Source organism: Pongo pygmaeus, chromosome 9, assembly GCF_028885625.2.
Source record: "Pongo pygmaeus isolate AG05252 chromosome 9, NHGRI_mPonPyg2-v2.0_pri, whole genome shotgun sequence".
Taxonomy (NCBI): Eukaryota; Metazoa; Chordata; class Mammalia; order Primates; family Hominidae; genus Pongo; species Pongo pygmaeus.
Window position 1 is genome coordinate 1893578 of NC_072382.2, and position 14633 is coordinate 1908210.

Sequence of the window (14633 nt, forward strand, 5' to 3'; positions counted from 1 at the left end):
CAGGAACTTAGGTCCTACTCCCCGTCCCAGCCGAGAGCGATTCAGAGGTCCTGATGCCCTCCCCATCCCATGTTGCTGACAGAGCAGTGCCACTCCTGCCATGGTTAGACACACATTTATTAGTGACCTGGGCCCCAGGCTTCATTTCCAGCACCCATCACACCCCAGGGTGGGGCAGCCGTCCTCCTACCATCTTTCCCTGCTAAACCCTGACTCAAGCAGCTGTGGCAGAGGCTTTTTCTGGTACCTCTGTGTCCCTCTCCTGTGGTTGGCCACCCCCACCAGAGCCTGGCTGACTGCTGACTGGGCCCCTCCACTCTCCCCACCAGGGCCACAGCCCCTTCTCGGTCCTGCTTGGCCAAGCTGTTCCCACAGGGTTGCGACTGAGGGCTCCCTCCTCATCCAGCTGTCAAAGCCTGGGCATGGCCAGTGCTGAGACCCTCCCTGTCCCACCAGCGAATCCCTCGAGTTCTGCCCCCTCGGGCTGTCAGCCCAGGTAGGGGAAGCAGAGGTGGGCCGAGAGAGAGGTCACACTGGGCCCTCCTCCACCGCTGATGAGCCCCTCCCTGCCTGCCCCTGAGCACTTGTATTGGTGCCAAGTCCCACGCTGGCTGAGGGCTCCCCCCTGCACCCTAGTCCCAGGATCTGGCTCTGCCATCAGGAAACACAGGCAGCAAAACTGCTGACTGCTCCTGACGCCGATGGCCAAGCCAGCCTGACCGCACCCATGCCTCAGCAAGCAGAGATCTGCCCCCAAACCTTTGACAGCAAAAGGTGACAGCAAAAGGGAGGAACAATGCGAGGCCCAGGCCCCTGAAGAGCCTGGGCTAGGTCAATAGGTGCAGTCCTCTGCCATCTTACCTAAAGTTTTCATCCCAAGGCCCCCATCCTACATCCCGACACAGACCCCTTCTCTGTTCCCCTCACACCACTGCAGCCCGGGGGCTCCAGCTCGTCCTCTCTGCCGCGCCCACCTGACCACCCTCCTGATCATGCAGGCTTCCTTCAGCACCCCATGTGCCCTTCCCAGGCTGCCCTGCACCCCATGCCCCTTGGGCCCTGGTGCATCTTCATGCAGCAACTATGGGCCCCCAGCTAGAGCCTCAGCCCCTTCTTCTGTCCATCCCATAGTCCTGGGCCCTGGAGGCCGTTTTGGCCACTTCACTGGAGCCTCCAGCCAGTCGCTGTGCGGTTGAAGTTCTTGGGCTGGGGGCTCAGCTCCAGGATGGAGCGGACTGTGGGAGGGGGCCGGGTGGCCTCCTGCAGCTTCCGGGCATTGAAGCGAGGCCGGTACAGGAAGGGCAGGCGGCTGAGGCTGGCTGGGGTGTGCTCCCCACCGCTAGGCCCTGCCAGGCGCCCTCGGGTCTCCGCCACTGACATGCGGTACAGCACGGCATCCCACATCGTGGAGGCCCGGGAGGCGGGGGCCCGGGTTGCGGTGGGGACGGGCACCTCCTGCTCTGTGGGGGCAGGCACCTCCTGCTTTGTGGGGGCGGGCACCTCTGGCTCCAGGCTCTGCCGTGGCCCTGGGTGCGGAGGCTCCGGGGCCTCCTCCAGCAGCTGCTTCTTGAGCCACGTCCAGCCACTGAGCCGGGGCTTGGGCGCAACTTTGGGGACAGGGCATGGGTGAGGGCCTGATGGTGGGGTAGGGGATGAGGCCCAGGCAGGGCTGGACACTCGCTCAGCCTCAGCAGCAGGGCCAGCCATCGGGGGCTCCTCCAGGTGCTCTCCGCCAGGGCCCACGGGGGCCAGGCTGTGCAGTGAGGACTCCAGCGAGCGGCAGGTCGGGGCTATGGGCACCACAACCCTGGCACTAGCCTCTCTGGGCACCGAGGCCTGGAAGCCAGGTGGCGGCCGTGGTACAGGGGGCTCCTCAGGCCAGGGACTGGCAGCCTGGGCTGCGGTGGGCAGCGGGCGGATGTGAGCCACTGGGACCAGGGGCTGGGCCCTGGGGGGACTTGGGGTGGCATCTCCATCCTGGCTGTTGGATCCCCCTTCTGGGGCTGTCCTGGGGGGCTCAGGTGTCCCATTGTGTGGGGATGGTGCCAGCTGGATGTGCACCTGGGTGATGTGGGTGCCCCCACCCCCAGAGACAGGGACGAAGCCACTTGGGGGCCGGGCAGGTTCTGGGGCCGAGGCTACAACCTGGGGCCCCGTGGCCCTGAATTGAGCAGCTAGAATCCTGCGCTGGGTGAGGCCGATGGAGAACGTGGACTTCTGCAGGGGTGATGCCACGTGATGGATGATGGGGGTGTGCGGGGAGCGGGGTAGGGCAGCCACCGTGCGGGGAGCCTCGGCGGGGCGCGGGGCTTCAGGAAGGTGTGGGGCTTCAGCGGGGTGCAGGCCCTCAGCAGCTTGTGGGGCTGTGACCTCCTGGTCATGGCTGGCCTCACTCACGGGGGACAGGGAGGTGCGGAAGGCCCCGGGTGGAGCGAGGTGTGTGCCTCCCATCATCTTCTTCCGGGCTGCTTTCCTCAGGAGCTTCTGCAAACGCAGGTTGTCCTTCCCTGGCTTGGGCAGCAGGGGCGGTGGGGGTCCAGGGGTTCCCTGGAGGCTTGGGCCACACAACTCGGGTGCCATCGATGCAGCCGATATGAGCATGACTGTCCTAGGGTGGGAGGGACAGTGGTCAGGCCAGCCCTCCTCCCTCCTGAGGTGGGAGGCCTGTGTCTCCCGTGGTCCAGGGAGGACCTGGGGCCAGGGGTGTGGAGGCCTGAGTATTCTGCTTCCTGAGCACCCAGAACCTGCCAGGGGCATCCTGAGCTCGACTGTGCCTTGGGGACTTTGGGGTGGCCCCACCATCACCCTAGTGTAGAAATGAGGCCACAGAGGCCGAGTCCCTCCGAGGACGGGGCTGGAACCTGCCTCCAGGGCTCTGTCCTCCATGCCACCCCAGCACAAAGCAGGCCCCAAGTGCACAGCCTGGGTCAGGCTGCAACACCGTGTGGGCTGGGGTGGGAGATGCGGGTGAGCCCCAAGTGACAGGCATGCCCCTGGCCAGCTGCTGGCCGGGCCCAGGGCTGGAAGAGCGGCTGCCCACAGACACGTGAGGGGCGCCCTGTTGTCGCCGGCCCAACCACAGGCGCGTCCGCTGCGAGCCAGCGGTGAGGGGTGGCGGCCAAGAGGCTTGGGAAAGCTGAGGCTGCATCATCAGAGGTAGATCGGCCGGAAGGTGGGAGCAGTTTTCGCTGAGCTATGCTAAATGGGATATTCCCGCAGACCTCCTGTCTGGGGTGGTCCGGCCAAGCCGCCCACCCTGGTTTCTGGGCACCACGTGTTTGCAAGGACATTGACAAATGGCATCTGTCCGAGCCAGAGGCTGTCTGGTTTGGGGAAGGAGGGAGTCCTGGGGGCTGCCGCTGGTGGGGGCTGGCTCTGCCAAGGCAAGAACAGAGCTGCTGGAGGAGTGGGGGTGGAAGGAGCCTGCTTAGGACTTGCTCTCAGCTACCGGCCTCCTCTAGATGACGGACTGCAGGAACCACGAGAACCCCAGTTCTAGCCCCCGGGGTGGTCAGGCTGCTTGGCAGGCAGGCCGCCTTCCCTCCACCTGGAGTCAGGTCTCCAGCCAGAGGTCTTGACCCAGGGCACAAGTGCTCACACTGGGAAGCAGGCCTCTGAGGCAGGACATCTTCTCCTGTGGTGGAGTGCGGGTGTGGGCAGGGCAGGGAGGCCAGCAGAGAGAGGCTCAGGGAGCGGGCTCTGTGGGCTTGCAAGACGCAGGTCTGTGGCCCCTCCCTGGACCCTAGCCTAATGCCCCCTGCACCCCATGCCTATGTTCCAGCTTCCTGGGTCTGCAGGTCCAGCCGGGTTGCACCCTCCATGTACCTAGGGGAGATTCCAGCCAGACACCCGCCCCCTGGCCCTGGCTAAGAAGTTGCTTCCCGTTGCCAGCATGACCTACCCTCGCCTCTTTGATGCCACCCACCGCCACCTCCTTTTGCTCTTGGACCCTTTAGCCTCTCTGCCCTTCCACTCTCAGACCACCGCCCCCCACCCACCCCAGCTCTGCTTCTCATTACTTGGGGGAGGAAAGAAACTCCTGATCATTGGCCAAAGGGACTTACCCCTGGAGAGGCCAAGTGCCTTCTAGGAAGTTAGGAGGTTGAGGCACAGCCTGTGCAGAGAGGGCGGGTCACCCCCCAGATCCAAGGGGAAACTGCAGGTCAAGGGCTGATAACGGCCATGCAGGATGCTTGATGCTGCGTCCCCCCCGCACTCTGCTTGCCGCCCCCCACCCCGCCATTTTGTATAATAAAGCTTCCTGTGTATTCTCATGTGCTGGCTGTCTTGTACTCACTAAGGGGGCAGGGCTGGCCAGGATGGAAAGGATGGGCCAGTGGCCAGCCTGTTCCCACACTGTGGGATACTGTGGCCTCTGGGTTCAGGCAGTCTGACCTGTCTCATGGCCTTTGCAGTATAAGACTCCAGGACATAAGCTCTCTGGTGGCCTAAGTCAGAGCACACACAATGGGTGGGGTCCGGGCTTCCTTTTCCAGAATGTCTGTGATATCCCTACCCCAACCAGGACTAGCCCAATATAAACTTCTGTGCCCTGACTGCGCACCCACTGGGGCAAGATCCACCTCGGGGCCTCCCCCAACACCACCCAGGAGGTACTCAGTGAAGGTTTGGAAAACAGACAAATGGGTGGACGGGTGGGTGGATGGATGGATGGGTAGGTGGGTGGATGAATGGATAGATGAATAGATGAATGGAATGACGAGTGGACGGATAGGTGGGTGAATGGATGGGTAGGTGGGTGAGTGGATGAATGGCTGGGTGGGCGAGTGGGTGGATGGATAGATGGGTAGGTGGGTGGATGAATGGATAGATGAACAGGTGAATGGATGGATGAGTGGACAGATAGGTGGGTGAATGGATGGGTAGGTGGGTAAGTGGATGAATGGCTGGGTGGGCAAGTGGAGGGATGGGTGAGTGGACGAATAGGGGATGGATGAGTGGATAGAGGGATGTATGGATGAGTGAATGAGTAAGCGGGTGGGTGGGTGGATGGATGGATTGATGGATGGATGATGGACGGACAAGCAGGTGAATGGATGGGTAGGTGGGTGAGTGGATGAATTGTTGGGTGGGTGAGTGGAGGGATGAGTGAGTGGATGAATAGGGGATGGATGAATGGATAGAGGGATGTATGGATGAGTGAATGGGTAAGCAGGTGGGTGGATGGATGGACTGATGGACGGATGAGTGGGTGAATAGGTGGGTGAATGGATGGGTGGGTGGGAGGATGGCTGGATGGCTGGCTGGATGGCTGGCTGGATGGATGGAGGATGGATGGATGAGTTAGTGAATGGATAGGTGGATGGATGAATGGAGGGATGCATGAGTGGATGGGTAGATGAGTGGATGGATGGATGAAGGGATGGCTGGATGAATGTACAGAGGGAGAGAGGGAGGGATGGAGGGAAGGATGAGTGAGTGAATGGGTAGGTGGGTGGGTGGATGGATGGATCGAAGGAAGGAGCGATAAATGAAGGGATGGGTAGGTGGTTGGATGGATGGATAGGTGGAGAATGGAGGGATTGATGAATGAAGGGATGGATGCATGGATGGGTAGATGGTGGATGGATGGATGAAGGGATGGATGAGAGTGGATGGACAGGTGGATGGATGGATGGATAGGTGGAGGGATGAATGGAGGGATGGATGTGTGAATGGGTAGATGAAAGGATGGATGAAAGGACGGATAGATAGATAGGTGAGTGAGTGAATGGATAGGTGGATGGATGAATGGAGAGATGGATGAGTGGATGGGTAGATGGGTGGGTGGATGGTTGGGTGAAGGGATAGATGAATGGATGGACAGAGGGAGGGAAGGATGGATGGAGGAAGGGATGAATGAGTGGATGGGTAGGTGGGTGGGTGGATGGATGAGTGGATGTGTGGATGGATGGATGGAGGGAGGGATGGATGGAAGAAGGGAGGGTGGACGCAGGGAGGGAGGGATGGATGGATGCATGAATGGGTAGATGGGTAGATGAAGAGACGGATGGATGGATGGATGGATAGACAGGTAGATGGATGGATAGATGGATAGGTGGGTGGATGAATGGATGGATAGACTAATGATGGATGGATGAATGGCGGGAAGGGCGGATGAAATGGAGGGATTAGTGGATGGGTAGGTGATTGTATGGGTGGTTGAAGGGATGGACAGACGGAGGGATGGATGATGGAAGAGAAGGAGGGAGGAAGGAAGGAAAGGAAGTGGTGAAGGTGAGAGTGAATGAATAGAAGGGTGGATGAATGGACAACTGTGTGAAATAGCAGACAGCCTGGGGACATCCTCCCTCCTGTCCCTCCTCTGCCAGGTCCTGCACTGGGGCCTGGCACTCAGCCCTGCAGCCTTCAGTGTCTGGGAAGCCCCTTTGAGGAACAGGCCCCCCAGATTCTGATGTTCTGGACTTCACTTTGCCATTCCCTTGGGTCCTCGCAGCTTCATGTCAAACCCTGCTTGCCTCATGGATACACACAGTTCAGAAAAGCGAAACCTCGACAGAGCCACCACCCACACAAGGGAGGTGACGTGCCCCCATCCTTTCTCAGACGGCCCAGCCACTGAGAGAGGATCCAGGCCACCCTGCCCAGCTGGGGAACCACCCAGTGACAGCACTCACTTGCTTTCCCACCTGATCCAGATGGGACAGTGACCAAGGGCAGCCAAGAGGCAGGCCCAAAGGCTACAGCTGGGCACTCAACACTGGGGTGCAGAGTGGACAGCACCAGGGGCAGGGGGTAGTTGGGGTCAGCAGTGCTGAGGAGGCAGCCACTGCCTGCCCCGCCCCCGACCAGCCCTGGCCCCTTGTCAGATCCTCTGCACCCCTTGGCTCAGCCTCAAGAACAAGAACCCAGGGCCTGTCCCTCTGAGCTCTACCCAGCCACAGCCCTGCTGTGTTTCTGATGCAGCCTCCCCTCCATGGCCACAGCAACCCCATGCCCCTGCTCCTGGAAACCTGGAGGTCAAGCCATGCCCAGTGTGGAGGTCAGGAGGCTCAAAAGGCCTGCAGCCTAAGAGGCCCCTGGCCAGGGATGGCAGACGAAGCCCCTAGCCTCTGTCCTGCCTGCCAGAGCAGCCACCTGACACCCTGTGACACTTGCTACAGGCCCCTAGGCCAGCCACACAGAAGACACCCATCATATCTGCAGAACGAGTCAATGAAACTGCAAAATCAGAAGCACTAGGCATGTGGGGAGGCAGCTACCTAGGGCTGGAGCAGCTCAGTCCCCAAGTGCTGTGTCAGCTGCTCCTGTCCTGGGCCTGGCAGTGACTGAGCCCACAGCTGGGCCGAGCGGCCTCAGGCTGGATCCAGCTTGGGCGCTTAGGTCAGCTCAGGGCATGAGGAGAGGCTCAGGACCCTCTTGGTCTCCACCACCCCCAACCATGCGCACTGGGTGCTGGGACCTAGATTGAGGGGCCCCGGCCACCATCTGGGGGCCACCTAGCCAGGGAGCTGGAGCCAAGACACTCAGGAGGCTGTCCTCCCTCCCACAGCCTGCCCCCCACTCCCTGGGCTTGGCTCAGCATTTGCCAATTTCAGAACCCCCCCATCCCCCAACAACTGCCCTAGAGCCAAGGCCCCGTGGTCTGTCCTCAGGCTCCTCCTGGGTGGAAATGCGTCCCCAACCCAGGCTGGGCCTCCCTTGTGCCCTGCCCCCACCCAGGTCTACAGTCCCCAAGGAGGCCCCTGCCCTGCCTCCTCTCCTCGGACCACCCGTCAGGCCAGATGGCAGCAGGGTGTGGGTTACCTGGTGCAGGCCCTCGAGGCCGCTGGTGCCTGCTCTGTGCAGTCCTTGCTACGCCTCAGGCCCAGTGCCCGAGCCGGAGGTCGCCGATACCCAAAATAAAACCTGCCCTATCCCTCTGACCTCAGCCGGCTGGGCGGAGAGCTCCTGCCAAAGCCCCAGGAGCTGGGCCGGCAGCACCCTCCCCTGCTGGCCACACGGGGCCAGTGCAGGGCCATGGCACACCCACCTTCAGGTGCGCCCCTCAGGACCCCTGGCCTGGGCGAGGGCTTGGGTGGGCACAGGCTTCCCAGACCTGCAGACTGAACCATGTGTAACCAGAATGGTGGGCTCAGGGCTCCATTAGAGAAGCCGGCAGAGCGAGCCTGGACAAGGAGGTTGGCCCCACCATGGGAGAGGACAGGGTGGGCCCGCTGACCCCCAGGGACCCGCTCAGGTGCCTCTGAGGGAGCAGCTCTGCAGATGTCCCCAGTGGGCAGAAAGCTGGTCACAGATGTCCAGGGGCCAGGGCTGTACGTGGCCCCCAAAGCCTTGCCCATCGAGGACATGGACGGGGAGGGGAAGGCGTGGAGTGCAGACGAAGCCACAGACCCAGAGCAGGAGGATGGGGATGTTCCCAGCAACCCCAGCTCCAAGAGCCTTCCCAGTGCCCGGCACTCAGCGGGAGGCAGGCAGGGGACCGGCCCTGTCCTTTGAAATGGCAGCCTGGGGCCAGCCCCCCTTGTCGTGTGACCCCAGGCACACCCTGCCTGTCCCTGGGCTCTGCGGCCTCGCAGTTCCATGGAGGGGTGGAATGAGGTGCCAACCAAAGCCTTCCGGAAGGCCCCCGACCCGTCCCCAGGGCACTGTGAGCCCCTGCCGAGTTGTCCTGATGACCCTGACTCTAAGCCTGGGGAGGACAGGGACCTCGTCTGTGCTTCTCGGGACTCACCCCTGTCCTGGGCGCTGGCCAAGAAGGAACCAATCTGTGCCTGAACCGAAGAGTTCCACAGAAACCACCGCCCACACTCAGACTGTGGGGTCTGAGGGGAGTGAGGGGGTGGGTCAGGGTGCCAGACTGCTCTCCCCCACCTTGTGCCTCAGTTTCCCTGATCCAAGAGGCAGGGTTATCCAATCTGGTGGCCTCACTGGCCAGCATACGGGCCATCGGAGGCCAGGAAGGGTGTCTGCTAGTCGGACGGTGCCACCTGGAGTCCTGCGGAAAGAAAGCCAGTCTCCACACGCCACAATGAGCCTGTGGGAGATGCTGGCACAGATGGTAACGGCCACTGCGAGTGCCCAGGGCCCTGGGGCCCCAGGGTAAGAGAGGGCCTAGAGGGAGGACCCAGACCCTCACCCAGCAAACTCCATGTGTAGCCCCCTCCAATGGCAGCAGCCCCGGGGGAGGTATGGCAGACTCGGACTGCAGCCAGCCTGGCCATGTCCCTCGCCTGCTTATTGTGTAGGCCCCAGCGGTTTCTAGCCAGGAAAGCAGAGCTGGCCTCTAAGAGGGTCTCAGATAGGGTGGGGGCCTGGCGTCAGTTCCGTGGGGGGTCTCCGAGGCCTCAGGCTGCTTCCTCCCCTGGGGGAGGCAGCGAAGGGCCTGGGGCATTGGGCTGGCTGGCAGGAGGGGACCCCGGCTGTGCAGACCCTTTTCCTGGACAAATGTTTACTCCCACAGATCATCTCAGAGAGAAGGGGCGGGGGGATAGGAAACCTGGCAGCCCAGCTCTGGGGACCCCCACACCAGTTTGGCCCAAAGAGAGCCTCAGCTTGGTGCCCCAGGGCCACCCAACACCTTCCTCCTCCCTCCTCAGCCCATCCAGAATGTACCCGCTGCTGGGAGTAAAAATAGCAGCTGACACCTCCTGGAGGCGGAGGGAGGACCTTGCCTCCTTCTCCAAGCATGTCCTCTGCATCCTGGCCTCCTTCAGTCTCCTCCTCTGGCCATTCCTATACTTGGTAAGGGGCCTGCACGGGCATAGTCCCCCCCAACAAGACTCGGCACACACCCCGGCCACCCAGTCACTGACCAATGGGCTGCTGGGAAGATCAAATGTCACTATAACACGAGGGTGTGAGCCGGGCGCCAGTGCCTGCAGCCGGTCCTGTCCACAGGGAGCTCCAGCCCTTCTCACACTCAACCCGCAGGTGGGTATAGGCAGGAGCGGCCACCCAAGACTGGGGCCGATGGGGCCTCCGGCGTGCGGGTGGATGGTCCCTCATTCCAGGGACACTCTGGGGTCCTGGGGCACTGAGGTCCCAGGTCCGTGTGGTGCCGAGCATCTCAACTCGAAGCATCATGGCTCGGAGCCCCCAGGTGGCTGCTCCAGCGTCTGGAGAGTCTGGGATGCGGACACAGTGGCGTGATGGTCTCAGCACTGGGAGGATGCAGAAGAAGGCAGAGTGTGGGAGGCCGGGAGGGGGCAAGCCGGGGCTCAGGGAAGCCCAGTGCTAGGGAGTGGCCTGAAGGCAGGAGACACAGAGGCGCGGGGTGTGAGCGGCAGGGAAGACGCCGTGCAGGGGCGCTGCCAGGGCTTAGGTTGCCAGCTTGTGGCCGCCATGCAGACATTTGCCCGGGCCCATCCTGGCCTTGCCATGCAGCTCTCGCACCTGGGCCTCCAACGCCACCATTTTGTAGAGACGAAAACGAGGACAGGAGGGCAGGGGATCCTGTACGGCCAGCCCGAGTGCGTTGGGGTGGGGGCGTCTAAAGCCCACACAGCCTTGGGGGCCAGAATCTGAAGGTGCAGGACATAAGTGGACAGGGGCTGGACTGGGGCAGGACGGGGCAAGAGTGCGGGGCTGGGCTTCATCACGTCCCCCAGGTGCAGGACAGAAGTGGACAGGGGCTGGACTGGGGCAGGACGGGGCAAGAGTGAGGGGCTGGGCTTCGTCACGTCCCCCAGGTGCAGGACAGAAGTGGACAGGGGCTGGACTGGGGCAGGACGGGGCAGGAGTGAGGGGCTGGGCTTCATCGCGTCCCCCTGGCTGGAGGCTGGAGGAGCTGGTGCTCATAAGAGCCCCCACCCACCCTCACTCCCCTGGACACGGTCCCCCTGACTTGTGCCGTCTGATCAGGCCTTGGCCACCCCTCCTGAAGTCCACGGGGGGACATGGGACAAAGCAAAGGTTGGCTGGGTGGAGAACAGGTCTGGGGGCATGGTCAGGGCCACAGCAAGCAAGGGGCAGCGGCTCTTGCCTCCCCACCCTGCCCTGGCCCCGTCACCTTCCAAGGAGGGAAGGGTGATGCATACGTGCCCAAAGAAACTGACCACATAGTTTATTTTCACGCAGCCCCTCCGAGGCAGGCACTAACTGGACACCTGCTTTGCTTCTCAGCTGTTGAAATGCCATCCCCTGCCCCCAGCACACCCCTGCCACCAGCCCCTCCCCGCAACAGAGGCAATGACACAGGCCATACTGGGGAGGGACAGAACAGCCTTGTGTTGCTTCCAGGCGCTCAGCAGAAAACCAGGTGCCTCAGTTTCCCCACTTGGAGAGTGGGCCTTTCCCGCCTCAGGTCGGGGGGCCTTGAGGTCACCCTGCCTGGGGGTGTCGGGACACCCATGTGACTCTGGCCTGGGGGGACAGGAGGGAAATATGAGGAGCTGGGGAGGATCTGGGTGCCTGAGGGTGAGGAGGCCACTGTGGGCCAAGGAGGGCTGGGCTGTCACACCCGCCTCACCCATGTCTTGGGTTTCTGGGCAGAAATGTCTTGCCTATTTCTGGACGCCTCAGCTGCCACTGGTTCCTTATAAATAACCCACCCCAGGCGAGGGCCACGCTGCCCCCATCTTGTGGCAGCCAACAGGTGTCAGCCCAGCCAGGGTCAGGGGTGGGCACAGCAGGCGGGGCCAGGCTCCGCTCCCTCCCTTCACTGACCCTCCTTCTCCTTACAGAGGATGGCCCTAGAGGAGTCTGTGGGGTTTGGGGCCTGAACCAGCTGGGAGGACAGCACGAGGGGCTGGTGGGGTTGAGGACTGAGGAGAGCCTGGCCCAGCCGTGGCAGTTACAAGAGGCTTAACCTGAGGGGCAGCAGAGTCTCAGGAAGAGATTCTGGGATAGGAAAAAGCTGCCCCCGTTGCCTGGAAGACAGCTATCTGCTGGGTAATTTTGCATGGAGCTTAAGTTGCTCTGGGAAAATTAACATTCTTGACAGAGGGTTTGGAAAACAGTTCCCACCTCAGCAATGCAACGTAGATGCATTTTTAGCTGATGAACGTGTGTTTTTCTTATACAACACTCCCAGGGGGGACCGTAACTATTGTCTTCGGGTAATCTGTACTGTGTTGTAATGAACTTTGTTTTCTAAAACCCTGGCCAACATGCCGGTGCAGCTGCTCAGAGCCTCCCCAGGCCTGGCCGCCCAGTGTGCATGGTGGCCAGCTCACAGAGAGACAGTCCCCAGCATGCTGGCCTGGCGCCACCACCGCACATGGACAGGGCAGCCAGTCCCGGGCACGGAGCTTCCCCTAGACAGGGACAGATCCAGAGCATCCTCGGGACCAGGGAAAGCGGCCACAGGGAGGGAAATGGGGGGGCTCTTCTGTGGGCTCCTGCAGTCCAAGTATTCCTTGCACAGAGCCCAGCCCGGGGGGGTGCACGGGAAGCAGCCCAGACCCAACCCAACGCGCTCTGGGGCTCAGCCTCAATGTTTTCAGGTGACAGGGGTAACGAGAAGGAACAGCTTCCCTGCTCTGTGATCTTGGAGGAGGGGTCCTCAGAGGGGTGTGGTGGGACACACTCTGGGCACCCCATAGGAAAACAGGCACAGAAGGGAGCTTTGGGCTCAAATAGGGAAGAGGGGTTCTCATGGGGAATGGTAGGGTGAGCAGATTACTCATCTTGGGGAGCCAGCCTCGGTCATCCAGGGGCTCCCAGGGAGACCCTACCTACACCCACTGGGCAGAGAACACCCAGAGACAGGTTTCAGCTCCATCAGTGGGACCTTTCCAGTGTCTAGAGCGGGCTGGACGGCACACGGCCTGCATTCTGGATGACCCTCCTCAGGGGACGCCGTGGAGAGGATGTCTGCCCTGGGTGGGGGTGGACGCCACGACCTTCCAACATCCCGTCCAGCTCCAAGATTCCAAGCTCCGGGCTGGAGCCAGGGCAGGAAGAGGGGACAGAGTCCGGGGCGCCAAGAGCTGGGAGGGGCCAGGATCCCTGGAGAAAGTGGGGGCCCAAGGAGGTGGACTCACCCAAGGCCAGAGCTGGCCCCCAAACCCTGCCTGTGGTCCCCCCACAGCGCTGCTCCAAGACCCCATCCCCCATCCTACGCCCAGGCAGCTCATAACTCTCTTTCCATCCTCTCTCTCTCTCTCTCTCTCAATCTCTGTCTGCAGAAACCACCCACCTTCACCATGTCTGACGAGGAAGTGTGAGTACCCAGCTGGTGGCTGCCCCCTGCCCGGCTCGGGACCCTGGCCCCTTGGCTTCTGCGGGGCTGGAGCACGCGCTATCTTGCACAAGTCCAAGCAAAGCCCAGCCTCACCACCTCTCTCTCTTTCTTTCTCTCTCTTTCCCTGCCCCACAGTGAACAGGTGGAGGGTAAGTGCAACAGCCATTTTCTTTCTACTTTCTGCTCTAGAAGGAAGGGTCACACGTGGGCAGGGGGCTGGACTGTGCATACCATGTGTCCCCTTGGCAGCCCTACATCAGCTGCATCCCATGGGTGGCTTCTGAGTGACCCCCGGAAAATAGCTGTCCGACTTGGGGGCCTCGTCTTTTCCCCGACGTGTGGCCACACGGTCCTGAGGGGCCTGCAGGTCAGGCTCTGGGTCCTGTCCCTCCGCTTCTCTCATGCCCACTGTGGGACGTGGGCATCCAGGACCCCTGAGCTCCCCAAAAGCCACCATCATCACCAGAGCCTCTGCCTTCCCTAGCGCCTCTTCTGGGCCGAGGACCCCTGATTCCACGCCCTTGGGCAGGGGGAGTCGCTGGCCTGTCCAGGGCTGGGACACAGTGGCCTCTCATCATCCTCCTCCCTTCGCGGGCTGCCCCTTCTAATGTGGTTCCCCTCTTTTGTTCTGTCCCAATGCAGAGCAGTACGAAGAAGAAGGTAATTCTGGCAACCGCCGGAAGCCCCCCCAGCCCCTCCTTGGAACTTAACCCCCGTCTCCCGTGTGGCGCTCACAGAACCCCCTCCCCAGGCTGCTCCAGGCCGCCTTGAGCTTGTCAATCAACCATCCATCTTCCTCATCATTAGTCATTAACAATCACCATTCATCATTAATTAATGATGATGAATGAGTCGTTAAATCATCACTAACCCCTGTCTCTTTAATCGATTAATATGCATTCATGATCCTTCATTAATCCTTCATCCTCCGTGTGCCACGGTGTGTGGGGTTCGCTGGGGCTGGTCATGAAGGCTGCACTCTCATTAACACCAGGTGCCCCGCCATGCCCAGTGTTGCTATCTCTCTGCTTCTCTCTCTATCTCTGCCCTCCCGGCATCTCAGAGTCTCTCCATCTCTCTCCAGTTCCTTTCCGTGTCTCTCTTGGCACCTTTGTCTCTCTGTGTGCCTGTGTATCTCTCAGCTTCTCTCTGTCTCTGTACCTTTCAGCCTCTTGGTCTCTGTGTCTCTCTGCCTCTCTCTCTCAGTCTCTGTCTTTCTTGGCCTCTCTGTCCCCATTTCTCCACCTCCATCTCCATCTCTGTCTCTCTGTGTCTCCATCCCTCCATACCACCCCCCCACCCTGTGCTGCAACCCCGGGTGGAGCCTGGAGCCCCCTCCCTGTGCTGGCCGGGTGTGGTCTGTGGGCGTCTCCATCGTGCCTGGGCAGGCGTGGGCGGGTGTGGGCGCACCTGGGAACCGTGTGGGGCGGCGGTTCTCAGGCCGAAGGCGCTGCCCCGGAATCCCTGGCACCCGCTCAACTGGGGA

At 61.5% G+C, this 14633-nt stretch overlaps 2 protein-coding genes across 9 annotated transcripts in view; one reads left to right on the plus strand and one right to left on the minus strand.

The window, feature by feature from the left end:
- LSP1 (lymphocyte specific protein 1) overlaps positions 1-4274 on the plus strand; it is a 37909-nt gene extending 33635 nt beyond the window's left edge. For all 8 annotated transcript variants that reach the window (XM_054439499.2, XM_054439498.2, XM_054439504.2 and 5 more), the window contains exon 11: positions 3782-4274. The gene's annotated coding sequence lies outside the window, so the exon portion shown is untranslated. The remainder of the gene's footprint in view (positions 1-3781) is intronic.
- PRR33 (proline rich 33) lies at positions 97-3951 on the minus strand. The gene has a single exon (XM_054439497.1). The coding sequence runs from the start codon at positions 2884-2886 to the stop codon at positions 1162-1164; it is 1725 nt and encodes a 574-aa protein (XP_054295472.1). The 5' UTR covers positions 2887-3951; the 3' UTR covers positions 97-1161.
- Positions 4275-14633: the final 10359 nt, after the last annotated feature.

What these genes read in the sequence shown, in the direction of transcription:
- PRR33 (XM_054439497.1), bottom strand. Translation starts at nt 2,886, where the DNA reads ATGGAGGACAGAGCCCTGGAGGCAGGTTCCAGCCCCGTCCTCGGAGGG.